The sequence below is a fragment of the Callorhinchus milii genome, unplaced genomic scaffold, assembly GCF_018977255.1.
Source record: "Callorhinchus milii isolate IMCB2004 unplaced genomic scaffold, IMCB_Cmil_1.0 Scaffold4, whole genome shotgun sequence".
NCBI classification, from domain to species: domain Eukaryota; kingdom Metazoa; phylum Chordata; class Chondrichthyes; order Chimaeriformes; family Callorhinchidae; genus Callorhinchus; species Callorhinchus milii.
The window spans coordinates 51,785,565-51,812,907 of record NW_024704745.1 but is presented as its reverse complement, the minus strand read 5'-3'; the positions used below and the strand labels follow the sequence as shown (position 1 = coordinate 51,812,907).

Sequence of the window (27,343 nt, the reverse complement as noted above, 5' to 3'; positions counted from 1 at the left end):
AGCATCTTCTAGAATTATGATCTGCACTGCAAACAACCCTGAATTTTGCACCTTGATCTAATGCTGCCATAGAAGACATATGAACTGGGGGGCTTGGAAATACTGCAAAGTAAACCAGCCACTGGTTGAAAGCCCTCTGTATCCCAGCAATTTGCCATTTGGCATTTCCACATCATTAATGAAGTAATTCTAGGTATCAGGAATTTAAAATATGAGGAAATAAGTGGTTAGATTGGAAAGGAGGGACTTTGAAGTTACCTAATCGATGTTTGCATAGGATGATATATTTTTTACAATTGTTACCCACTGAAATGCTCAACATTTCAATGTGTAACAATTCAATAGGATGAAGAGGGAATTAAATGCATTTCTGGAGAGAAGTGATTAAGGATTATGTGAGATGGCATGCAAATGGAGTTAATTGTATTCTTATGTTTTTAAATGTTTTAATTTTTAAGTTGCATATAGTTGATTTTTCCAATTATATCCCGGAGCACGTCTTGAAAAGCCTCTGATCTGGATATACCACATTTCACTTATGTTGTACCTATATAAAGCTTAGCAGACCAACATCATTTTTTGTTGCTTTCCAATGCGTGCATGTTTATACTGCAAATTAGTCTCATTTTCTCCTTTGAACTACATGAAGAGGTTCATGAATTGGTCAGAACCACAAAAGCACTGCACAACTTCAATAGTTTGAGCTTCTGAACTATGCAGAAAAATAATTATCGTTGTTGTGCTCTGCCTTTGGACTGCAATACCTTTGAAGGAGTGATACATTGGGCAGTAACTGGGAATTTTACTGCCAGTGGTTCTGTGATTTACCACCTAGCAGCAGTAATAAAAACAAGCTACAGTACTAGCAGATTTCTGACTTTTTCCTGCTCAATGCAGAGGCACAACTGAGGAGCTAGTAGGTGGAGAGCAAATCTTTTGTACTGATGCGCAATCTGATATTTCCCTCAATACGTTAGTTCATCACGATACAGAAAGTACAGTCAAACCTATTAAAGCAAGCTATTGCAACTATTCAGCAACCACCTGCTGTCAACCACTAGCCTGGAGTCCACATTTGCGCGTGCTAGGAGTCTAGCGGGCGTTTTCACCACATCTGCAAAATTGTTTGGTTCACAGAAACTGTAATGGTTTGTATTTTGAAATTGATTTACTACTCATTTATTACTAGTTTGATTTATGGGTTCGTATTTTTCCAGAAATGCATTTAATTCCCTCTTCAACCTATTCAGTTGTTACTCATTGAAATGGTGCACAAAGGAATTGCTCTCCACCACTCTACACCGGAGTAATTGTTTCTTGCTTTCTGGATGCTTCTTTATAGCTGCACTGCAGCTAGAATAGTTATTTGCAGGCGTGCTTCCTGAGAGTAGGCTGTGTTTAATGTAAAAGCAAAAATAATTGAAAAAGGATCAAGGTGAGTTTAACACTGTAGCCACCAATTGCTCCCTGCTGACAGAGGCACTGCTAAGTAAAGTAGCTGCTGCAGTGTGGAAAGTTAATTTAGAAAATGTTTTAAGTTTTACAACCACAAAGCTTGAAAGAGAAATGTGGGTGTTGGCAGATTTACTACTGATTCGGTTCCCTGACTTGAAAATCTAGTCCAGATGTTTTTAAAGAAATAAACCTTTCTTCGTAAACATTCTGCACATTTTTTATTATTTACACTGGTAAACAGTTATGTTTTATATTTTAAAACATTAAAAGAGCAATATTCTTGTAAGTAGTGTAGCACAGCTAAATTTTATCTGAAGTATGCTTTTTGTTGTTTTCCCTCTATTTTATGTTTCCTCTATATCTGAGTCACACACCATACTCCAGCCAGAACGGAAATGCTGGCCGTCAGATATCCTGCTCCCAGACCTCTGCCAGACCTGGTCTTGAGCAATTTCAACAGGGTTGTGAAAGTGGCCAATAGTGCCTTGTGTCAGCTTTTCCTTCATCCTGTGATTGCACCAGGCAGGAATGTCATAGGATGTATTTCGGATGTGAACCTGTGTTCGGTATAGAGCTCACGGCCCATGTGTAATCTGTATAGGCAAAGGATGCGTTTTTTCTTTCACCAGCCAGTCAGATTTTTTCTAAAGATCAGGAAAGACAAAAAGGCCAGAAAATGAAAGTCAGAAACATGATTTTGAAATGATCTGATTTCCGACATATGCAGTAAAGTGGCAAATTTGACAGAACTGATAGGACATTGAATTACAGAGCCACTTTTAATTGCAGCAATTTTGCAACAGCCTTATATCAATACAGCATTGCATTGTGTGTGTGTCAGTACATATACTTGCCAAAAATGTGAAGCTCCATTGTAGAATAGCACAACAAAGCTGCTGTGTTTCTCTCATATTGTACTTATATTTCCTGGTTAGGTAGTGATAGTGCAAACAAATAGATGAACACAAACCATTTCTTATCCAAACTTAATGAATATTCACTTTCCTTTTTCTCTCTGCAGAGGGAAATGCGAGGAAGCATCACCTTCAAGATTGTGCCAAGTTATCGCACTCAGTCTTCTTCCTGTGAGGTAACAAATTTAGAGAACAGCTGTCCTTTTCCCTTCCCCTTATCTCTATAGCTTAACTGCCTGCTGATTGCTCAAGCTTTCTGTGAGGATTGGTTCTGCTTGTACTGTCCATCATGCACACCAATTTTACAACAAAGATAACGGAACAGATGAGTAGATCTCATCTTCTCCTCCCCTGTTTGTTTGTTTGTATCATGCCATGGAAGCGGAGGGATATGCTTTTTTCAAGTTCTTTTTGGTAACAACAACAACAACAAAATCACCTTTATAGAGCGCCTTTCACGTCGGTAGGACGTCCCAAGGCACTGGACAGTCGAGGGTCAGGACCCAAGCATGGGGGAGGGGTGGGGTAGGGGTGAGCGAAGGCAGAGAGGTGGGAGGTTGCCTGAAGGCACGATCGAAGAGGAGGGTCATGAGAACGACCTTGAAGGAGCCAAGAGAGGAAGCGAGGCAAAGGGACTGTCAGGTGGAGTTCCAGAGTGTGGGGGCAGAGAGGCTAAAAGCTCAGCCACCGCTGATAGGGCGGGTGGGGTGGGGGACATGGAGCAGGCCGGAGCCCACTGAATGGAGGGAGGGGGCAGGTTGGTAGGGAGTCAGCAGGTCAGAGAGGTGGGAGGGGGCAAGGCCATGGATGGCCTTGAAAGTGAGAACAAGGATCTTGAATTCGATCCTCTGAGGGATGAGGAGCGAGGGTGAGAGTGATGGGGTCACGGAGCCTGGTGCGTGAGAGTACACAAGCTGCAGAGTTTTGGATGATCTGCAACTTGTGAAGGGAAGAGTTGGGAAGGCCGATGAGGAGGGAATTTCCATAAACGAGCCTTGAGGTGACGAATGCGTGGGTGATGGTTTTGGCAGCCTGAGGGGTGAGGCAGTGGCGGAGTCTGGCAATGTTGCGGTGGTGGTGGTAGGCAGTGCCGATCATGATGCGGATGTGGGGGAGAAAGGACGGTTCAGGGTCAAACAAGACACCCAGATTCCTGACTGGCTTAGTGAGGTTGAGTGTGCAGCTGTGGAGGCTGATGCTGCCAGCGCCTGAGGTGCGGAGGCACTGGCGCAAGCCAATCGGGAGGGCCTCGGTCTTGGTGACGTTCAGCTGGGAAAGTTGTCCCTCGTCCAGGACTTGATGTCGGACAGGCAGTCATTGTAGCAATTTAACAAGGGATGTACTGCAATGCTCAACTAGAAACATCTGTTCAACATCAAGTAATGTTAAATTACTTTGCAGCTTTCATGCAAGATATCTCATTGAGTGCTTCTTTTTAGCAGTTGGGCTTCACAACATGATCTGTAGCAATTCTGTGTCTGGAACAATTACTGCAGAGTGTTTGTGGCTTTAGAGGCTCTAATCTTGCTATTATTCAGTAAATGTTTATGCCTTGGCACCTCTCCTTTGAAATGACCTAACAAAGAATCCCTCTCAGATTTCCTATAGATGGTACCTTTTCAAGCTTATTACATAATTTCCCAAATGGAGTCATGATATCATCTTCCATTTACTGCTTCAAGGCATAATAATTAGTCATTTGATTGATGGGACTTAATTGATCTAAAGATAAAAATTCTGTTCTTCAAAGTATTCAGTTAACATGATGAGTTAAAACTGGATTTATTGTCCAAAATTGATACAGTTGAAGCAATGAGGCTTTTAGCTATACCTACTTAGCCTTTCAGACATGGCACCTTTTTTATAAGATTGACAGTAAATGTTATACCTGAAGCAAATATAAAAGTAACTTACAGTATTAAATAGAGGCATGATTTGTCAGGAAGATAACAAGGACTGAGGAACCCAGCAGAGAATGTATAGCAACATTATTCAGCATTCAGAGTGCTCAAACATTTACATGCAATAGTTTGCAAGCCACCTCCAGTGGTAGCAAATTAGTACTGCAGTACTGAGCAAACCCTGAGTATTTAGTTTCAGAATATAAATAACAATCATCTTTGCACGTCTTCTAGACATCTCAAAGCGCTTCACAGAATATACCGTAAAGTGAATTAACTGTATTTTTGTGAGCGAAACAACATTCTGTTGCTATCATTTTACAAACCAATGCAGCCACAACCCCTTGAGGATTTCTAGTCTACATTACTCTTCATGACTAATCAATACAGTAATTAGAATAAATAGGTTGTTGCACTTATAACTTTTTCACATAACCAAATTGCTTGTGGAAAATTGCAATTTCTAATCCCTATTTAAATACTTTATGTAAACAAGCTTTTAGATAGAAACCTCTTAGCTTAATACCAGAATGATTATATATGTCATGAATAAACTAGACAGCTGTTCACTTCAAGGCATGTTTTTGATGAAATCTCTTGAGAACAAACGCTTTGTTTCATCATATGGCAGTTATCATTGATAAACCTGAGCAAGTAATACCTGTTCAGAAAAAAATATATATTGGACCTTAACCAATGCATAAATCCTTTAGGACCATGTGTGACATTCTGACTGGTATATTTGCAGTTGTGTGTTTGAGGTGCTACTGTTCTACAGCTATTGAACCTTTTGTCTCATTGCAGAGAGATTCCCCTTCCACATCCAGACAGTCCCCTGCTAACGGCCATAGCAGCACTAATAATTCTGTTTCGGTAAGGCTTCCATTTATAGCGCAAATCCAAAGTTATTTTGCCAGTGGTGTAATTTTGTTAGTGTTGACCATTTTCTCTGTACCTAAAGGAATTTGTCCTATGGAGAAGTCCTGTCAAGGTTTATTTTGTAACCAAGCCAAAGCAGCGATTGGCAATGTCATTATTCATGTCCTGGTGATAATTCATTGAGACCAGCTTTTAACTGTGGTTTCCTAATTTTGGTTTGCATTACATCTTACTTGTAAATGCATACGTATGACCAAGTACTGAAAATACTCCTTTCCACTGAGCACAATGTTTATAAGACGGAAAATAAACTGGAGGGCAGTAGAATGATAGAAGAAAAGTAAATAATGTCCTAGTCATTGTACCCACTTAAACTTTGACCCAGCAACACTTTGAGATCTTCAAATGCATGGTTCACACGAGAGCTCTGAAAGTATGGTTTGGTTTCCGCTATCTGAGTTCTCAAATTGGTGTGCCCACTGCTGCTGTGGTTCATGCACATTACAGTGTGAAGCTGAAGCCTGGCCTAGCAGCTCAAAGCTACAGATCATTTGATGTGTATTTGTAATAAAAACTATGGGAATTGCTAGTACATCTTCAACACAGTCCTGACCAGCATCAAGCTTTCTTAATAAAAACTCAATCATACAAAACGACACTTTACTACAGAATGCTTTTTAGCATTTATTTATTTTGCTTCATAGAAAATGGAGGAGAAAGTCTAAATTGTCCTGCAAGGTGTCCAGACACAAAACTATAATGTTTGAACAATTTCTCAGAATATAGTTGTTTACTTGCTTCAAACATTTATTCAAATATTCTTGTCATCCATTATAATGGCCAATAATGGTTGTTGAACATCTTAAGAGACATGGAAATTCTATTTTTAAAATCTCCATTTTATGCTGAGTTATTACTGTCGTGAACTTTCTTGTCAGCAGTATAATGATGTAGACATGAAGTCGAGTTTACGCTAGCCCAGATCACAACACATTGAAATAGGACCAGAAAAAAAGCAATCGCTCAATTTTAGTGTTCTGTGCACAAGCACCTTGACACCAAAATCTGTCTATTGCTTTTTATTGTGATTAAAAACTGTGTCACGCAACCACTTCTTTCGTAACATTAAAAAATGCTCCATTCCAAGTTTACTATTGTGTGGATGTGAATTACATCACTCCTGAAATAAACCCTTCCTGGTGGCTTCAGGTGTGGTACTCAGGTATGATTACCCCTTTCTAACTCCCAGACTCAGATTCACATTGCTGGTGAATTACTGCCAAAATTGCTGCGAATCACCACTTGATGCACAGGATACAATTCAGGTTCTCTCAGGGACCTGAAATACTTCATGGCCTTAGCCTTAAAACCATTGCCTTAACATTTTACAATTGTGAAGATTTTAAAAAATGATTGAATTTATTTTTCAATTGGAGAAGGTCTTTTTTTTAGTCTTGCTTCATTGGGGGGATGGGTGAGTGTTGAGTGGAAGTGAGTATTCTTTTTGTGAAAGGGAGAACAAAATTGAAGAGCAAATTGACCATTCCCTTTCAATTTCCTTTCAACCGGTTCAGGATTGCCAGAGACATGAGAACAGCTTATTCACCCACATACTTCAATTGTGACGTTAGACAGACAAATACTTTGCAAATGGGGAGATAGGGTACTTATATAAAATAAACTTTATCTTGATACAATAGCTCTGATTCCTATAACTAAACAGACATGGCAGCAAAGTCCTGCAAAAACAGTGTTCTATCTGTACTCAGAGCCTAGCTTTCATCAGACACAGTTTAAGTCCACAAAGCATATTCACAGATAAATAATAATAATAATAAACAAAAGTATGTAATTGGACTTGCCCACAGTTAAAATGCTAAAAAAAATTACTATGTCCAAAATTATTGCAATGACATTGCAGGTCTTCTATAGATTTGTGTTGAAGATGTAGACTACTTAATGTAAGGGGGTAGATAAGTCTTCCCAGCTGGTATCTGCTTTTTACAGCTTGTTGCTAAACAGCCTGGCCTAATTTTCTCTAAACCTTTTCAAGTAATGGCTTGATGGATTATGCAAACTGATGATTAATGTGTGATGATTATATAATTTTTTCTAGTAATATATAATATGGCCTATGCAAAACATAAAATGCTGTAGAATTGTCATAATTTTGCATTGATGGTTAAATGAAAATCTCTTTTCCTTGGGTTGACTTTATCCTACAGGACTTGCCATCAACTACTCAACCAAAAGGACGACAGGTGAATAGTTTGGCTCCATAAGACTCTATAGATTCTATAGTTTAACTGGTACAGTAGTAGCCAATCTACCTATTCTTTTTGCATAGTTGTTACAGTAGTTATTATAAGCTTCACATATGTCTAAATCTAAAACTAACAGATTCTTTCTGTATAGTTATGGAACCTTAAACATTTTAATTGGTAGCTTCTGTAAAATAATTGAACAACTTGTATTAGTGATTTTTTTTAAGCAGTTTTCATCTTTACTCTTGCATTTTTGTTTGTCTCTATTGAGTTTTTGTTGTTTGTCGTTTTACACCGTCTGTCCTTATTTAAATAATCTTTAATTCCCTGGATGTGCAGTTCAGTATCTGCATCTTTTCTTCAAAATATCCTGTTGCTTCATAGATTTACGTTCGAGCCCAATTTGAATATGACCCATCAAAGGATGACCTTATACCTTGCAAAGAGGCTGGGATCCGATTCCGGGTTGGAGAGATCATACAGATCATTAGCAAAGATGATCATAACTGGTGGCAGGGCAAGCTGGAAAACTCTAAAAATGGTACAGCAGGACTCATCCCCTCTCCAGAACTCCAGGAATGGTATGTGAGAACACCAGATGAGTGGCATATACATTACATTATGAACCTGACTTAACTACTTTAGAGTTATCCCAAGGAATAAACAGATATATTTCACATCTTCCTAGTTTATATCTGTTAACTTCGATTTCCCATTTATTTGTTTTACTTTTTGTCTCCGTTAAAATCCACATTATTCTACTAGAATGAATATCTGTGGGTTGTCTCTCTGCAACTCGTTAATTTAGAAAAGATTTAACCAAACATAAAAGGAAACTTTGTATGGGTTTCATCTCCAGCCATACATCCCAGTCTTCTGACTATTATATTATTTGTGCCCCATAACACAACAATTTAAATGCTGCCCTTCATCTATTATGCTGACGTAGATTGCCAAATTTATTTTTTCCCATTATAAAACCTGGCTATCATTTTCTGGTTCCAAAATACGCAGGTAAAAAAAAAGGTAAAAAAAATTCAAATTTTTCATTGATCAAAGTAGAACATAACATTTTGGAGGAGTGTGTCTTTTTGGGGGAGTGGGGGTTGGTTTGTGAAGTTTTGGACAATGAATTAAACATCCAAATCACTTGTCATCTTTAATCTAAGTTTGGCCTGGCAGAGCTGCCTAATTTCTTGTTTTATTTTGCTTCCTACCACAAGGCGTGTGGCATGTATAGCAATGGAAAAGACCAAACAGGAGCAGCAGGCCAGCTGTACCTGGTTTGGAAAGAAGAAGAAACAGTACAAGGATAAATACCTGGCCAAGCACAACGCAGGTACATAATATGTAGCTTAATTAATGTCATTTTTAACCTCTGGTACACCTACACTTCACTTTTTTTTTAAAAAGTATTATTTTCAAAAACAATAATAATGAGTCAAAGAGGATTGATCAATGGATTTTGAGATTAAATAACTTTGATCTTTATTCAATCTGTAAAAAGAGACCAAAAAATCTAGAATTTTGAATGGTTTTGCTATAACATTTCCTGCTGGTGGTTAGATTTCTTTTAATGCTACAGTAACACTGCAATTTTATTATCATCAAAGTTGTTTGCAGTTTTATATTTCTGCCTATTTTACACAACTTTGCTTCTGACTAGGCTGTATTTAAACAAACTGTATTGTTGTACATGCTGTTTTAAATCCTTGAAACTTCCCTCCCTGAATACTTAATGAGTAAATGTGGTAGAACTTAGCAACAAATATCAAGAAGGCAACAGGTTTAATCTGTTCTGAGTTAGCTCATCTCAGCCAGTAGGTCAGGTGCTACAGTTAGCTTTAGTGTCATTGATTTAGTGAAGAGAGAAATCAACCACAGTTCTTGCTTCTAATTATTGCCTAGTGACTCAAGCTGGAATGTAGACATAAGTGAATTTTGACTGAGGACAGGATCTGGTTTGATTGTGATCATCTTCTGACTTTTAGTGTCTGGCCTTAGCCATTAAGCTTGGCATTTGGTATGGGCTCCAGCCATAGATATGAATCTCTGGTTTCAGGAGAGAGGCGGGAAAATTGTAACAATTATGGAAATAAAGTTCTAATAAGAGTTTTTTGCAGTTGCAGAAAATTATATCTTTTTGATCTGTACATTCAGTATATGAATCCCCTCACCAGTGTTGGGGGCAAGGGTGTCAGGAGAGGGTAGCCTGAGTTATCAGTAAAGTTACTGTAGGTATTGCTTTCTTCTGGCTAACTGATCTACTGTGATAATGAGGATGGACTTTTCTGTCAGTGATTCAAAGAAAAAAAAATTGTGGTCAGCTCCACTGAATAATCTAGTCAAAATGACTATTTCATTTTATTGTGGGGAACCAAATTGTGATAGTAAAGGGAGAGATTCAAGAAGTACTTGGACTGGAAGACTACTGATCTGTAGCTGAATTTGCACCTATTTTGAAGGTTCACCTCGGTCAGCAATTTCCCAACTAGTTATTCCCAAGGGACTTCTCAATTATATAGTCTATTGTTTGTTAAAGCATATTTTGCCAACTGAATAAGACTAGAGACCAGGAACTTTATATGTAGCAATATAACTGCCGCTGAGGGACGACTTGCAGACTTCAGTTATACCCTCTCTTGTTGGTCTTGGGTTTGTATGTGCATTTGTGACTGCACATTCCTCTAATACAAAATTATATTTGTATAGCACCTTTCACATCGGGAGGACGTCCCAAGGCGCTGGACAGTCAGGGATTTGGACCCAATCAGGGAGGAGTGTGGCCGAAAGCGCAGTCAAAGAGAAGGGTCTTGAGACCTGCCTTGAAGGAGGAAAGGGAGGGAGCGAAGCAAAGGGAATGTGGGAAGGAGTTCCAAAGGGTGGGTGTAGAAAGGCTGAAGGCCCAACCGCCAATGGTGAGAAAGGCCAGGCAGTTAGCAGGTCACAAAGGTAGGAAGGAGCAAGGCCGTGATTATACCCCAAACCAAGTCAAGATGGAACATAGACAGTTCAACCTGGTTTTCCACTATTATACATTGGATTACACTTTTGGGATGTAATATTTTCAGTGACTTTTTATTGAATGTTAAAATGTATCTTCCACACATTACATTTTATTTGTAATGTAAAATTTGATTTTGATTTGGTGTGGGTTTTCCGTGTTTTGTATGTTTAGTTGTAATTTAACAACATAATGCAACATTGCTTAAACAATGATGCTTGTACATTTTTCATGCCGTCTTCCACCCAATGGCCTCTATGCATGTAAGTAACCGTGGTTGAGTGACATTAACTTTTCTCCTTTATGCCATCCCTTTTATTTTTTGTTTCCGTTTGTCTCATCAATGTTATTCAGGGTAAAGCAGCATTATAATTCTATTGGAGAATCTAGCCTCACTGGTAGTTCACTAAAAGTTATGTTTTAACACTAATTTGATACGAGAAACCTGAGTGTGATTCAGATAGTAACTTTGCACTACTTTATGTGTCGTATACGTATATATTAAGTTGGCCGGGTTGTGCCATTTCTGCCAGCCTAATTATCAGTTATCAGTACCACTGTGTATGCAGGAAAAATCATGGAGAAGTGCTGGACCCAGCAAGTAAGGAATGCACTAATACCCAGTTACGTTCCTTATGCTAGCATGATTCCCATCAACAAACTGAAGACTTTAATTTTGTGTTGGTCTCACCATCTCAGATGAGTGAGGGTTAGTTTGTTTTGTTCTTTGCTGGTCTATCTCATGTCAAAGGATGCTATTTAGTGCCTTTGGTTATTGGGTGACCTATATTATTTGGCAATCTTCTAAATTAAAAGATTTGTAGCAGCTGTGTGTGAAAAGAGGAGGAGGAAAGATTTGACGTGTGCAATTTTAAATATATTTAGTACATCTTTTAAAAAACAAAACTAAAGAATCTCCATGGAGATTACTAAAGAACTATTCTGCCACTGACCCCTCCTGCAAACAGCAGTATTAGCAATGATCAAACAGTAGAGAGATAAAAACAACCAATAGTTTGGTATTTTGAGTATGAAGACTAAATGTTTGCATTTGTAAAAATATAATGCTGCTTTAACTGTGTGATGGATCCTCTGTGTAGACTCGTAATCTCCCTGTAAGTACACCTGAAAATTCCTAGTGTTTTGATCTAGTTTGTACCTAGTCAACTCATTATTTTCCCCAGGCTTTGAAATCTTTGACTTGAATGTCAAGTGTTGCTTTTTTTAAAAAAAATATGAAATCTGATGACTTGATATTTGTAGTTGGTTCATAAAATACTGGGAATAAGGATGGTGCTTTTTTTTCCCCCTCTTTCAGTTTGAATATGAGAGAATCCTTTTCCACTTGTTAAATGGGGATGAAGCATGCCTCCCATTAGAACTTTTACCCACAATCCCAAAATGAAATTTGTGTTTGTGGCTAAAGCAGGATTCAAAGATAATATTATAATAATTATGAGCTTATTATTCTCTTGCCACCCACTCAGTGTCTCTTATTCTTTCCTTGTGCCTTATACTTTCCTCACTTGCCTGATCTGTGTCCGCTCTTCTCTTCCCTCACTACTTCCCTAGAATCCACCCATATGTTGGATGGCCTTCCTCCTGCCTGATGTGAAGCTGGTCTTATTCTAGTAATATTATATCACCAATGTATGAAGGATGCTGAGACAGTTTCACGTACCCAGTGGTAAACCCTGGAATTATCTCACTTCAAAAGTAGCATTTATAAATATGCATTGACCAGCTAGGGAGGGAGGCTTGTGGGCACAATTGCAATAGGAAGGAAGAGAATTTGAAAACACATCAAGCAGTTAGACAATAGAGGAAGTGTATCAAGCACCCATGGTCCCCACCAATACAATTTGGATAACCAGAGCATGTAGGCACTACTAATGTTGAGGATTGGCTTAAAGGACCAGACCTAAAAGATGCAATTATTTGACCTGTTTATGTTCAGCTGTATGAGGTTTCCAAAATTCAATAAATATGTTTCCTTTTTAAAGTAGTTGCATATTACTGAGGGCCATTATAATTTGAGTTTCACTTTAACTAATCTTATTAACATCCAGGCAGAGAAATGTCATGAAAATTAAGCAATCCAGTGATAAAGATTGTCATGATTTTTCACATTCGGCTACAGTGTTAACTGGGATTCAGTACATCAGAGCTCAATGTTACCATGAGAAACCTATTCCATAACAGAAACAAAAAGTACTTACAGAAAAATTGGGAGTCTTCATTTTATTTAACTATTTAAGCTGTTTAGCAAAGTAATAAAGTCACACGGGAAACATGTTCCCATATTTTAGACGTATTGCATTAAAAGGAATGTTTGTGTTCCATATAAATATTAATTTATGTGTCTTTTGGTATTCGTAATTGCTCTAATAAAGGAAAGTTCTGAAATGTATGCCATGAAATGTAATTTGAAGTCTTTTAGAAAGAATGCAGATTAAAATTTCTATGTACACCATTTTTCAATTTTCTTTGGTTTTTTTAAAAAATTAGTTTTGACAACTGATTATTTTTATGAACCAATCTATTCAGCTGAGCTGTATTCTTTATAAGTAGCATAAGAAAAGTTTGATGAGCGAATGACTTAGCCTTTATCTATTTTAAAAGTAAATGAGTAAATAATTTCATTTGGCATGTCAAACTTTTACAGTTATTTTCAGCTTTATATTTACATTTCAGGACAGTCAAGATCTTTCTGTAATTTAATTTATTTATGACATGATTGTGATCAACTCCTAATATCCAATGTATTCTCATGATGGATCTCTCTTTTAGTCTTTGATCAACTAGATCTCGTCACATATGAAGAAGTAGTAAAACTGCCGGCCTTTAGAAGGAAGACACTAGTGTTACTAGGTAATGAAATCCTGATTTTGATACTTAATATTGTAGGATAGTGATTGCCAAACATTAGCCAAATTTGTTTTTAATAAATGCATTATTGTTTTTTTAATGAAATAGGTGCCCATGGGGTTGGGCGAAGACACATTAAAAACACACTGATCACAAAACATCCAGACAGATTTGCATATCCTATTCCACGTAAGTAACTGGGAAAATTTGCTCATTTTCTAACGTGTTATTTAAATTTAATTGGATTATGAATTGTTGGACAGCCATGCGTAATATATAGGTTATTATCCTCAAGTAAGCAATATCAAAATGTGGAACAGTAACCATTCAATCTACCAGTATTGAGCTGACAGTCCCAACCCATTAAGGTTTTGGATCTAATATATGAAAATATGTCTATGCATTTTAAGTCTCATTGATGAAGCCAGACAGGCTAATCAAAGGTGCTTTGAATTACTTGGGCTTGCCTGGCTCTTCTAAGAGAAGTCTGAATGAATAGGGTCCTTCATTACATTTGATCTTTCCAAAATCCGAACCCTACCATCTCCCCTGTTCGCCTACACAATAACCACATTTTTCAGAATAATATTTTGCAAACTGCTTTGAAACATTTTTACATAAGGAATTATATCAGATGCAAAGATTATTAACATCAAGTTCTTATTAACTGATCATAAATTAGTCATGGCATCAAGTATCCTTTCTGGTAACCCTTTCTATTGATTACCCTCTGTATAAAAAAATATTTCCTTTGTATGGTGATATATTGTTTGTATAGTGAAATATAGTTGAAGAAGCACTGGCGCCAGTGAAATGTTTTACTAACCTAATACTGTTGCATTTTGCAGACACTACCCGACCTGCTAGAAAAGACGAAGAAAATGGCAAAAATTACCATTTTGTTTCACATGACCAAATGATGCAGGATATTTCGAATAATGACTATTTGGAGTATGGCAGCCACGAGGATGCAATGTATGGGACAAAACTGGAAACGATACGCAAGATCCACGAACAAGGACTGATTGCAATACTAGATGTTGAGCCCCAGGTATTAATGAGCATCTGATGAGAGCTTAGGGGTTAAGTAATGCTGATGAGCAAAAACCTTTAACTTGAGTATTTTGTTTAAAAGGTTTGTGTCGCTCTCCAAGGAATTCTCTGTTCAATATCATACACTACAACAAGCCTAGAGTGCGTACACAAGAGATTATACATGCACTGCGCTATGCAATTATCTCTTGTTAAGCTCTTTACTATCGGGTTTCCAGTTGAAGGGATGAGTGAAAATAAACAGATGGCATTGGAACATTTACCATTGTTGGATGTTTATTTTGTTGCTCATTTTCTAGTTATATCCACATTTATGCTAATAAAGATCCAGTTCTGGATACTCCCTACTCACAGGTTATAGTGCATTGTAAACCCCCATACAAAAAAAGGATCAATATATTTATAATACTGTTCAATGTTTACTGCAATTTCAACCTTCCTGCATTTTTAAGATGCAAGATTAGTTTACTTCATTTTATATGAAGAAACCATCTTTCAAACTAGTAAGTGATTCTGTGGTGTGTGACCCTGAGGAGAAAATATAGTGAAGGCTTTATGGAAAAGATTTTTAATTAATTCTCATAGACTTCAGCACAAGAAATCAATGTAGTGTGCGCACCAGTAAAATGAGCAGCTGGTTGAAGAATCTTTAGAGCAACTGCTGCTCTGCCTGTAACACAAGGTAGAATTAGGACCTCACCTTTTGAGAGCTCCCAGTCAACTCAGTTGTATAATGTTGTACCACATAAAACTGAAGGTCCCGTGTTCAGTCCCAGACCAGTGCCCAGTTAGCTGACCTCAGACAGGCTGACAATAACAATGCTGCAATTGACTGTGCTATTTATTGCAACAGTGACCCAGGGCTCCTCATCAGAACAGGTTGACCTCTGCTAGAAAGTGCAAGTGTGTACTTGATCTTAGGCTGTGGTTCACATCACCAAACTCACTGCTTAAGCTCACACTTGAAGAACGGCCAATTGAACAAGGTTTCTTAATTGACAGCAGAGCCTATGGAATTGCACCCAGATTGAATGATTGAATCACTCAGATTGCACTCAGGAAAAGAATAGTGGAGTTTTTTTAAAAAAAATCTTTTAATATATTCTTAGCTCAACCCTTTAGTTAGGGAAGTTTGTTAAATTAACTTTGTTATTTATAAGGTGCTGCATTTGTTCATACTACAACAATTTACATTTATATAGCGCCTTTCACATTGCTTCTATTGAGGTAAAGTGCACAATTTCTACATGGTATGATTGGTGTCATCCTGGCTAAGAGTTTATGGAACTCATCCCAGATGTGATTTGTGGACTGAGGGAGTCAGTTGCTAAGTAAAGGTGTGTTCCTCATCTACATTCGTGTTTGGGTCCATTCTCTGCCTATCCTTAATTTAAATCTTTTTGTCACAGGCCTTGAAGGTTTTGCGGACCTCAGAGTTTGCCCCGTTTGTCGTTTTCATTGCTGCTCCTACTATTACACCAGGCATGAATGAGGTGAGGCAACAATTAAGTAAGCTTATTTTCAAGTTAGAAGCCATTGTATCACCAGCAGACATTATGGTCCTACTTTACTGTACCAAAGCCACTGTAAGCTTGAGTTGTACTTTTATTGTCCCACTGTACCTTAAATGATTAAATGGGTGTTATGCTAATTTAATACTTTGTTAATGTTGTAAATTCATGGAGACTATTTATTACTTCAAAGCTACAAGAATAAAATGGTCAAGATTGATTCCGTTCAATGAATTACAATGGGGCATAATGAGGAAGGCGGGAAGAGTTAAGTCTTTGTTAAGAATTGGACAGGAAGACAATTCATGAGCTGGATACAACCGATAAACCAGATTCACCCACCTTGCTTCCTGTGTCCTGACCCTCACTCTTTCACCTTTTCTCTCCCTCCCTTTTTTTCTAAAACTCAAATCTGCTGATGCTACTGATGACTTTTTCTGTTTATTTTCTTCCATCATTAACTATTTTTACAAAGATCCCAAGGTGGTGCAAAAAGCTACCTGTAAGTATTCGCATTAGCCAGAGGGTGTCAATATGGAAATACTGGCTATACTATGTAGTGATCAGTGATACTGTAGTCTGAACTGAGAAAGAGCAGCATTTTCTCAGGATATCTGTACGTAGAGCTTTGTGTGTTTTAAAATAGATCGTTAATAGTGATGCAAGTTAGAATGTGAGCAAGACTTGTTTGTTTTTTGTATGTGTTCTTTTAGCCTTTTACATCATGTAGAAAAGGCAGCTGATGTTATCAAAGATGACATCAGTTAAATTGCATATGTATTTCTTTGAAGTAGTCAATTTAAAATCTTCATGTTGTCAGTATTATTTAAATATACGTTCTATAGGTAAAACAATACGTTAGGGTTCCATTCCCATTCATCCAGGATACTCTTTAGCTTTTTGACATGGCTGCTCAGAATCACATAAACATAGGACTGCACTAGATAAAGAAAGCTTTTATGGTATTTTAACAATTGAAACCCGTTTTGGTATATTAAACAATGCTCTTGATATAGTGCCAGAGTAACAACATGAGTAGGTCAAGTTAATCCACATTATCTACTGTTAGATAGACCACTGGTTAGGGTAATGTTGCTGACTCCCATTGGTGCCAATGTTACCAGGATTAATATTTTGCAAAGGATTTTCTTTTCAGTAATCAGGTATTTGACTGCTGTTAAGCATCATTTTGCCAGTTTAATGTGAGCATTGCTTTGTCGTTTCTGAAACTATAGAAATGATACTAAAACTGAGCTATCTTGCTCAACATTTCAGACGATACTAAACCTGTCTCAGACCTGCAGCTCTGTTAAAGAAATAGATTGGATTCTGCATTTTCATTCCTTTTCATTCATTATTTTTATCACCTTTCTTCAGCCATCTGGCTTGACACTTGCTGCTGAGAGACTATGTAGACAGTCTGCTCCCAATGTATTGACAACACCAATACAGTTGGCACATGGTCCAGGGAGATTGTCCCCTGGCTTTGAATCCTCCTGTGAGAGATTTCCAATAAACTGTGTGCATTTACTATTTCAATTATATGTTTTTAAAATTCGTCAGGGGGAACTCCAGTAACAGATCTCTTCCTGATTAGTATTTTAACATTAAATAATCAGACAATAAAAAAAATGATTCCCGATGTTTATAGTTGGTGGGCAGGAAAAAGTTTCTGGAGAAACAGATTGATGGATGTAGAGGAACATTGTTTGATAGGGGGATCTTATGTATTGCTACATGTAAGGCCAGGACTACTATTCCTTGGTTCCTAATCCTTTAAAATGGAGAACTGAACGCCATCCATCACTACTTTATGGATGTAACGTTTGTGGGAGATGTCCACACTGTAAAATATTACAAATAGGCTATTTCTAGTGGCAAACCTTAACTTCATATTTGGCACTATGAACAGCCAGCATTGACCATTTCTAGATCGACAACAAACCTTAGACATGGTCAGTAGTCTGGGTGCTTTCAAGGCAAGGTCCTCTACACCCCCTGTCAAAACTATAATTGTCTCTTCATAAGAAAGGTTATGATTTCATCATTTTTTTTGTTCTTCAGGATGAATCTCTTCAACGCCTGCAGAAGGAATCAGAAATCCTACAGAAAACATATGCACACTACTTTGATCTAACCATAATCAACAATGAAATAGATGAGACCATCAGGCATCTGGAAGAAGCCATTGAACTTGTGTGTACTACACCGCAGTGGGTCCCTGTCTCCTGGGTATATTAAGGACTGGGCAGAGAAACCATGAACTTTATCATTCCCTAGCATCACCCTGACATTAGACTTTGTAAATGACCTAGCATCAAGTCTTGCCCCTTATATACTGCCTAGGATTAGTGTGCCCTAAATTTTTTGATTTATTGTCATGTCCTACTAGATGGATGGAGAGAAAACTTTTACCAAACTCTTAAAGAGACAGTGTCCCTTTTTAAAGTTGGGTTTGGGCTGTACTTCAGACTTATCAAAAATCTGATCTAAAAAATGCCTTCTAACCTATGCATGTACACTATACAAAGTCCAAAACGACTCTGAAAATGTGCATGAACACTTCTTTTTACTATGAGACTTATTTTAAATAAACCAAAAGAAAGCTTACACATTTTATAGACACTCATTTCTTTAAATAAATATTTTTCAAATGACGTGCATCCTTTTAATTTACCAGTGTAAATGGCGTGCTCTTACTAGTACACAGGCTATTTGCAAATGTTTCAGTTTAATTTTAATTTGGACATTAATTTATTTTAAATGCAGAATCTACATCATTTGCAGTCCTTAAAAGTCCCTGATGGAAACCTTAACCAATATTTTGGGCATGGAACGTTGAAAGCCTTCAGCCATGTTTTGGAGGGTGGTTGTGTTAATAAAAGCATTGGGTAGTTCTGATTTTTTTAAAAGGAAACCCACCTACCTAGGTTAAAAGGGATACTGTCACTTAAAATTTAAAAATGTACAAACATTTTAGAGGTTTGAATCGGGTGTTACTGCATGTGGACAGTTACAAGCATTCATGCTGTTGGTGTATCTGTGTTGGAAACTGTATTCTACAGCAACTTACATTCCATTTGTTGGAAAAAATTACCCAAGGGAATAATTATTCAAAAAAACAACTGTAAACCTATGCACATCCCTTGCATTGTGGGCAAGTTTATAAACAACTGATTTTTAATCATGTAGTGAAATGTGTTTGTACTTTGTTGCAATTTAATTTGTTCTAAGGGGAAGAATTACCAGTTTTGCCATTTCAGATATGTGTCGTCTTTGAATATAAATATTTTAATTACGTTGAATCTGGAAAAATTGTTTAATTTTTATCATGAAAGTAAATGTATTTACAAAATGCACACATTTTACTATAGAAATACTGGGCAAAGAAGAAAAGGTTTGTTGTCGGGTACAAGCAGTTCAGCTCACAACACTACTTCATTCTAACTGGCCTGTAAATGCCTCCGAAGATGACGACAAACACAGAAACTACAGTCTGGACAATTTTTTAAAATATACTTCCTTTTATGTGGTCAATTTTTCTGAGTTTTGTTTATTCCCTTGTCACCTTTCTACAACGTATTGAATTGATGTAATATAACCATGTAAAACTGAATGGGCTACAGTTATTGACCTTCAGTACAGCTGCCTGCCTATGACAACCTTGTGTTTGATCATAAAGCTGTACGTTCTACACTTATGTAAGTGGTCAATGGCAGGACCAGCAAATGGTGCTGAACATCACAAACTGAACAGTACGACTGGTCATGTAATATACAAATGAAAATACTGTGGAAAATGTAAAAGAAAACAAAGCACAACTTCACAACTGAAACCTATTGAGCATTTTCATATTTTCAGAAAACTCAGTTCAGATAGAGAAAAATGGTATTTTTAAACCTGTTCCCATCAGGATTTTAGAGCACAGATGAATGCATTGTTTGCCTTAAGACATTTTGTAACCTAATTCCTACTTTCTTTGATGTAATATTACCATTCCTAACAGTATTGAAAGGAGATTTACATATCTGTTACACATTTCAGAAAGTGCATATTGTTGCATTATTGAATAATAATATTGCCATGGATGCTTTGGTGAAACACAATTGGCTATGGAAATGTATTAAAGGACAAATGGTACAGTCAAGAATTTTGAAGAATATGTAGATCAATTATAATAGCAACATTTATTGTTTAATTCATGAATTCTTTATTAATGTTTTTCTGCAATTTTCACACCAAAAAAATGACTCCAGTTTACCATTTAGTGCCCTCTGTTATAAACATATCAGTTCAGTTATAGGTAAAATTAAGTCATTAATTATAGCCTTCCAGAACATAGCAAATACAATACTCAAAACTAGAAATAATCAAACTATGATCAATGTACAGTAGATGATGGAATAAAAAATTGTTGCCCTTGCCATTTGGCACTAGAAAAGTTGGAATATTTTTCAATTCAGTCATTCTATGAAGTGGATCTGAAATGCCATGCTCAGCAACAACAATGGCAGCACTGACATTTTTGGACATACTTCGGGCCCAACCATTCAGCCGAAGTGGTATGTTGGTTGTTCACACCCGCAAACAATATTTACTAATAGATGGAATTTCTTTTAACACATTTTTTAAGCACATGAAAATGCATCTGTAATGTTGCAATTTTAACTCCAATATCATGAGATGCATGGATGAAGAAAGCCATTCATTTCATAATAATAACAATCCTTGCATTTGATATAGCGCCTTATCACGTGTTGATATCTGTCAAAGCACTTACCAGTTTATACTGTAAAGTGTGGTGACTATTTTGGACACAACAATGTCCCACAAACAGCCATGGATCAAGCGACCAATTTTATAATAATCCTTGCATTTATTTAGCGCCTTATCACACCTTCGAGACGTCTCAAAGCACTTCATAGAATATACTGTAAAGTGAATTGACTGTATATTTTGTGGGTGAAACGCGGCGGCCAATTGCGCACAACAGTGTCCCACAAACAGTCGTGGATTGAAGTGACCAATTTATTTTTTTTGAAGAAATTATTACCCCCAGAAAAGCGATCCGCCAATCGACTAACAACCAGGTTCCTACCTTCTGCTAGGTAAACACAGGCATGTGGAGGAAGCAAACTTTCCCAACATTTTGCCCTGCCTGGAATCGAACCCAGGTCTCTCGCTGGAATTCTTTATCTGGAACCCTTACATTTGATACTGGCAGTCAAGTCTGGAGGACATCCAAAAACGCTTCCCAGGTAAAGCGGGGGGAGTGATCGCAGTGTGTGTTGTGGGCACTACCCACAATAATGCTTAACCCTCAAGTCTTCCCATTTTAGCTTCAAGCTGTTTCTTAAATGAATCAGATGTCCTAGTCCACAAATATAGTCAATTCACTTTACAGTGTGTTCTTTGAAGCGCTTTGGGACGTCCTCCCGACGTGAAAAGCGCTATATCAAATGCAAGGATTATTATTATTATTATTATAGTCATGGCCTGAACCATCTTTCCATTATCCCATTCCAGCTGTTGATTACCTGTGGAGTCCTGTAGCGTAGTGCTTAGAGCACTCTAAGCACTAAAGTGGACCCGGGTTTGATATCCGGCCGGACCAAGAGCTTAGGCAAGTTTCCTTACTCCACACACAGGCCTCTGTTTACCCAGTAGTAAGTAGGAACCCAGTTGTAGTTGATTGGCAGATCGTTTTTACTGGGGTAATAATCTTTTCAAAAAAAATTGGGTCATTCAATCTACAACTGCTGTGAGCAATTGGCTGCCACGTTTCACCCATAAAATATACAATCAATTCAATTTACAGTACATTCTGTGAAGCGCTTTGAGACTCAAAGACATGGTAAGGCTCTATTTCAAATGCAACAATTATAAAACGTATTGTAGGAGATGAATAACATTGCCTCATTGCTCTCTGCACTGCCTTCAGTGTCTAGATTTCTCCCTTCTGGTAAGGCAACCAGAACTGTATGAAGTGTTCCATGTTTGGCTTGAACAAGACTATTTAGCATGATGTCAATAGATTAAAATCCAATCGAGTTGGCCATGTAACATTCAATTTGTTTTGGATGCACCGACTCACTCCGATATTAGCCCAGGTATATATGCTATCAAGTCTTCTCTTGTAAGATATTCATTGCCCTCTTCATTTGTAATATATACCTGGCTCCTCCGAATCCAGTTATTGTCCATTTTCTTAAGTATTATCTGCAAATGTAACAAATCTCTTACATCAAGTCTGCAATATGGGTTACTGGTATTTTTGCATCCTCAATACCTCCCCTATTCAACACTGCTTATGACTACCCTGTTTTATTTTTAGTTAATTATTGGTCTATATCTTTACCCTTGAAAATCACTGCCATTTGGAAATTGGTGTGTAACATTATCACAATTTTGGAGATTTAGTTATGTTTACGTTATGTCTTTCCACTGTCGATTTGCAATGTTAACTCAAAATAAATCTGAAGTTGGTCAGGCAAAGTGGACCTCTTTTGAAGCTATAGAATGTAATGAGTCCTGTAGCTCAGTGGTTAGAGCACTCGCTTTGCAAGCGAGAGACCTGAGTTCAATTCCAGGTAAGGCGAAACCTTGGGCAAGTTTCCTTACTCCACACTCCTAATAATAATCCCTCCAAAAAACAACAAAAAAAAAACAATAATAAATTGGTCATTTTCAATCTACGACTGTTTGTGGGACATTGCTGTGCGCAATTGGCTGCCGCGTTCGCCCACAAATATACAGTCAATTCACTTTACAGTGTGTTCTGTGAAGCGCTTTGGGACATCCTCCCGACGTGAAAAGCGCTATATCAAATGCAAGGATTATTATTTATTTATAATGTACAGTCAAGATGGAGTCAGTTAACTATATGGTAATTTGAAGTGAGTTAGTGACTTCCTCTTCTCATGATATCTTTCTCCAGTCAGGATTAACATGGCAAGTCTAAGATGTGGTTATTGTGCCTTCCATCAATATCCTTTATGATTAGCTAGAAGAAGCTATGTTTCAAATGGTCTATGCTGGGCTCTTATCCATTTCTTTGCCAGAGTTCTACAGGATTCTGTTTCTAATCCCAGTATAAGGGAGATAAACAGCTTTTAAAAAGATTTTAACAAGTTGACTGACATGCAAATTAATGTTAATAAATAGAAGGTAAGAGTAAACACTTAAATGTGGGTATGATGAATGGGCGATTCTACCAAGCAGTGACTTTTTGAGTTCAATTGCATTGTCAAATGGAGGTACAAGTCAAACATTATTCTTATTCTTATTACTGCTGAGGACCTTAAAAACAACTACCTCAAGATCAGCACTAGTAGAAAACAGGGAGCCTACTAAACCTCAGTTGAAGTATATTACAGTATACTCCTGGAAACATATTTGTAATGTTGATCACAAAATTTTCTTGGATAAATATGTTCTGTTTCAAGTCATCGGGGTGCCTGTCACAGGTCAAAACCTGTTACAATGCTTAAACTATCCAAATCAGAATTCTACATATAGATGCCATTTACACATGGAAATTTCCCTTTTTCTGAAACTGGGTAATTAATGACTGGAACACGTTGGTTTAGGATGGTTTAGGCCAGTACTCACTGGACGGTTGAAAAGCAGCTTGATGCTGTGATGGACTGTAGGGTGGGTATTATGGAGGGATAAGATAAGATTTGAAGGGCCTTCTGCACCCATACTGATCTTATGAGTTCGCACCCACCTAGTTTAGAAATTAAACTACTAACACTATCATAAAGGAGGCAGTTCAGCTCCAAGTAACCTACCTTCTGCCTCCACCCCAGTGGATAGTCACTACTTTGTCATTAGATCTCTACAAAGCACAGGTTTGAGACCTCGCTGGGGTGGATAGGAAGTCCCAGGAACTCCTTGTAAGCTTTTTGAGCAGCATAACTCAGTACGAAATGCTTGAGAGAATTGCCACTATCCTGCTTGGACATATCTCTCTACTCATTGAGCGATGGTTTTATTTGTTGAAGTGCAGCACTTCAACAGCAGCTACTTACCTCTCTAATGACCAATTAAGGTGGATAACAAGCCCTGAATATACGAATATGAGTTTGTCAACCTGGACTTCAAGATTTACTCATCAGCTATTCAGATGGACATCTGCCTTGAGCAAGATGTATAGCATAATGCAGGACAGCATGTGATGTGCCAGCCACCTGTTCTAGAGGTCCAAATCAAATGCCACATATCAGGCTTACTCAACATCAACCACTTAAATCAGGTCTTCATGTAAGGGCTTTAGCAGAGAATTGCTCACCATAAAGCCAACTGCATCTCCAAGGTGCTGAGTGCCAGGCCAGTTTTTGCCGGAGCCCTCCTCCCCTGCAATTGTTTTCTTTTTCTACCATAAATCCATCTCACTGCTTGGTTATAGACTTCGCAAGATGACTGAAGGAAATCTCCCTGCTGCGTGGTGAGGAGCTCAGGGCCATGAATGAGAACTATTTGAACGCCCAAGGTACATGCTGCAAAGCTTAACCTGCATTAGGACTTCACTCATTTGAAGAGAGGAGTATAAGTGTCTTTGCCCACCTTAGAGCAATCCCAAAGAACAGTGTTGAAGCAAAAGTTGGTGTTGACCACAACCTCCAGATAATAACCCTTGCATTTGATATAGCACTTTATCACATTGTTGAGACAACAAATTACATTAGTTTAGCGCCTTTCAAACCTTTGAGACGTCACAAAGCACTTTACAGAATATATTGTAAAGTGAATTGACTATGTATTTGTGGGCAAAGCACGGCAGCCAATTGCGCACAGCAGTGTCCACAAACAGTCGTGGAGTGAGTGACCTTTTTTTTTAACTGATACTGCTGTGAGTCAATAGTTGGGACACATGCACCTTACATCTTCCAATAAATACCATAAAGGTTCACACGTGAGTGTGCAAATCCATAATACAGCATTTAGCCACACTGCTTTTTAAAAGTCCAGCCAGGATTCTGGTAACCTGCTCCAGTTGTTAATTAAAATCCAGGTAAATAAGTACTTCCTAGTGCAGTCTTGACATTGGTATTTGCAACTCTAAATCTTCGGCCTCTTGTTCCACTATCTTGGAGCTTCTGAAAATATTGTTCCTACCCTACTCCGCTCACCCCCTCTGTTTGGCTAACTCAGGTTTGTTGCACATCCCACAGCGCTACACGTTGTCATCAGTAACCAAGCTTTCAGATCCTATGCTCCTAACATTTGGGACTCCCTCCCGCTACCCCTTCTCTTTCTGTCTACATCCCTCCCGAAAACCTACCTCTTCTAATGTGACTTAAGGTGACTTGCTGTTCCCTCCGTTCTTTGCTCAACGTCTAATCCTGTCTTTTGTAAAGTGTTCAAAGTCTTTACCCTACGCAAAGGGCAACGTATAAATGCAAGTTGTTATTCATGTTTCCCATTTAAAATGTAAAAACAGTCCCTTTTGAGGTGCCTCCTTCAAGACTACCTGTTATGAAATATAATATAATTTTGTGGTCATATAGAGATACACTATTTCAGATCTCCATTTTTCTCCTCAAATAATAAAAAACACAACCAAATGAGTAGTCTTTCTTTCCTCCATCAAAAGATTATATAGAATTAAAGAAATTTATGAAGCCAAACAATGTAATATTCTTAAAATAAACAAAATGTGTTTGATTCCTATGAAGAAATGCTATTTATGTATATTAGGCTAAATTAAATGTTTATGTACAGAATGAATAGAGGCTGAGAGATTTTTGCGGTTCCACAGGAGTTGAATATCTATTTTCCAAACTCCCAGTTCTCTTTTTGTTTACAGACATGGTCATGTCCTTTTTGATCTGATTGTTGGTCAGGAAACTGAATCGATGAACAGTTTATACGATTTAGAAATCAAAACCAGTTTGACACATTTCTTGAGTAGATTTACAGGTATATTTTTGCTGTGTTAAAACAGTTAAACAACGTAGCCTAACAATCCACAGAATAACGATTTTATTTGGAAATCCATCAATACAAAAGGGGTTTTCTATATACAAAATGGCACAGAAAACCTTACGCTAAAGGTTCTTAAAGTATGTTATAGGTGACAGCTCTGAAGATTATTAATATCCTTGCCGAACTTTTCGCATTTGGCCAAAGCCACAGGTGCCAGGATGCTATTTTTCAATTGAGCATGCCCTGAATTAATTTTGGTACCCTGTAATCCACTGCTTTAGTCATTTGGTAAATCTGAAACAAGTGAAAATCATACAATTAGCATTCACCTCTGATACATCATCAAACATATTATTTTCTTTGTAGGAATACCTTTCAATTAAAAATTCAGAAATGGGCATTTTTTTGACTGGCTTGGTCTTTTGACAACATTTCAACCTAATATTTTCAGCCTTTTTATTCTACCACTCAGTGCCCTGGTGATGATGGAGAGAATGAGACCCGCATATTGATCATTAAGCTTCTATTTCCAAGCCCTCTTGTAGTCAGCACACAATCACTAAAACCCTTTTTGAGCCCGACCACCATGGCTCATATCCCACTTCCATCCCGACTCACCTCTGGCTCAACCGCCTGACTGCTCCTCACCGAACTAGCTCAAACCCCAGCCTGGTTTCCGGTTTAATGCTCCCCAATCTCCTCTCCTCACCTCATGCTCCGCCTCACCACCCCAATTGCTTCCACCTTAACCTGACTGCAAGTGACATGCTTGGCAACGGAATATCAGAATTGAGCCCGCCCTCTGTGGCAGTCTCGGTAGTCCAGTTCCTGAGCCAGGATTGTCGGCAGTATTCCCGGGCACTGCTGATGACAGCACAGCCAGTCTGGCTCATCAGCAGGACCTGGAAGGATAGACCAGTCACTGGGGGCAGGGAGTCATCCCACTCAACTTCTGTTAACCCCGCAAGTCAAAGCCTTAACTGGACAAGCAGCGGAAAAGTTTGCCAGACAGTGATATCAATGGCAAGCTATAAGGTTTTAGTTGGTTAGACTCCTGCAGTGCCCCAACGCACACTTTGGGATCCCCAATCCTTGGCTCTTGCCAACCTGCGCCTAATACTTTCTGGAATTAGGTAAGCTGGATGCATCCCTCCAGGGAGAGAGAACACATTCCATTCCAACAATCTATCTCTGGGATTTCCATGTGTAGGTGGGATACATGGAAATCTCAGCTTGGTTTGGATACTCTTAAAGCATGATGATGGGTTTCCGCATGTATCAGACACCCAGCTGACCAAAAGAAAAGGATAATTTTGCACACAAATTTGTGCCACATTCACGCAGAGATGCGCATTTGCTACACTTCACAATGAACGTCTGTGAAGTGGTTTGATGATGTGATAAATAACAACAACAACAATTTGCATTTATATATCGCTTTTCAAGTATTTCACTATATATAGTATCTTAGAGCACTATGTCAAATGCAAGGATTATTGTATATTACACGTGTGACATACACCTATCATTGATTTTTTTCCCTTAATATGAGAGGAGAAAGTTA

General features: G+C 38.0%; 1 protein-coding gene across 4 annotated transcripts in view; it reads left to right on the top strand.

Annotated features, from left to right (window-relative positions):
* Nucleotides 1–20,273, top strand: part of caska (calcium/calmodulin-dependent serine protein kinase a) — a 301,664-nt gene extending 281,391 nt beyond the window's left edge. Inside the window, exons 17-26 of one of the 4 annotated variants that reach the window (XM_007901648.2) lie at nt 2,477–2,545; nt 5,075–5,143; nt 7,375–7,410; nt 7,798–7,994; nt 8,637–8,752; nt 13,223–13,288; nt 13,394–13,474; nt 14,134–14,336; nt 15,748–15,831; nt 17,914–20,273. In XM_007901648.2, coding sequence (XP_007899839.1) covers nt 2,477–2,545; nt 5,075–5,143; nt 7,375–7,410; nt 7,798–7,994; nt 8,637–8,752; nt 13,223–13,288; nt 13,394–13,474; nt 14,134–14,336; nt 15,748–15,831; nt 17,914–18,090 — 1,098 coding nt within the window. In that variant the 3' untranslated portion in view covers nt 18,091–20,273. Of the gene's footprint in view, nt 1–2,476; nt 2,546–5,074; nt 5,144–7,374; nt 7,411–7,797; nt 7,995–8,636; nt 8,753–13,207; nt 13,289–13,393; nt 13,475–14,133; nt 14,337–15,747; nt 15,832–17,913 lie in introns of all 4 variants that reach the window. The other 3 variants (XM_007901639.2, XM_007901662.2, XM_007901656.2) reach the window with 3 other exon arrangements.
* Nucleotides 20,274–27,343: the final 7,070 nt, after the last annotated feature.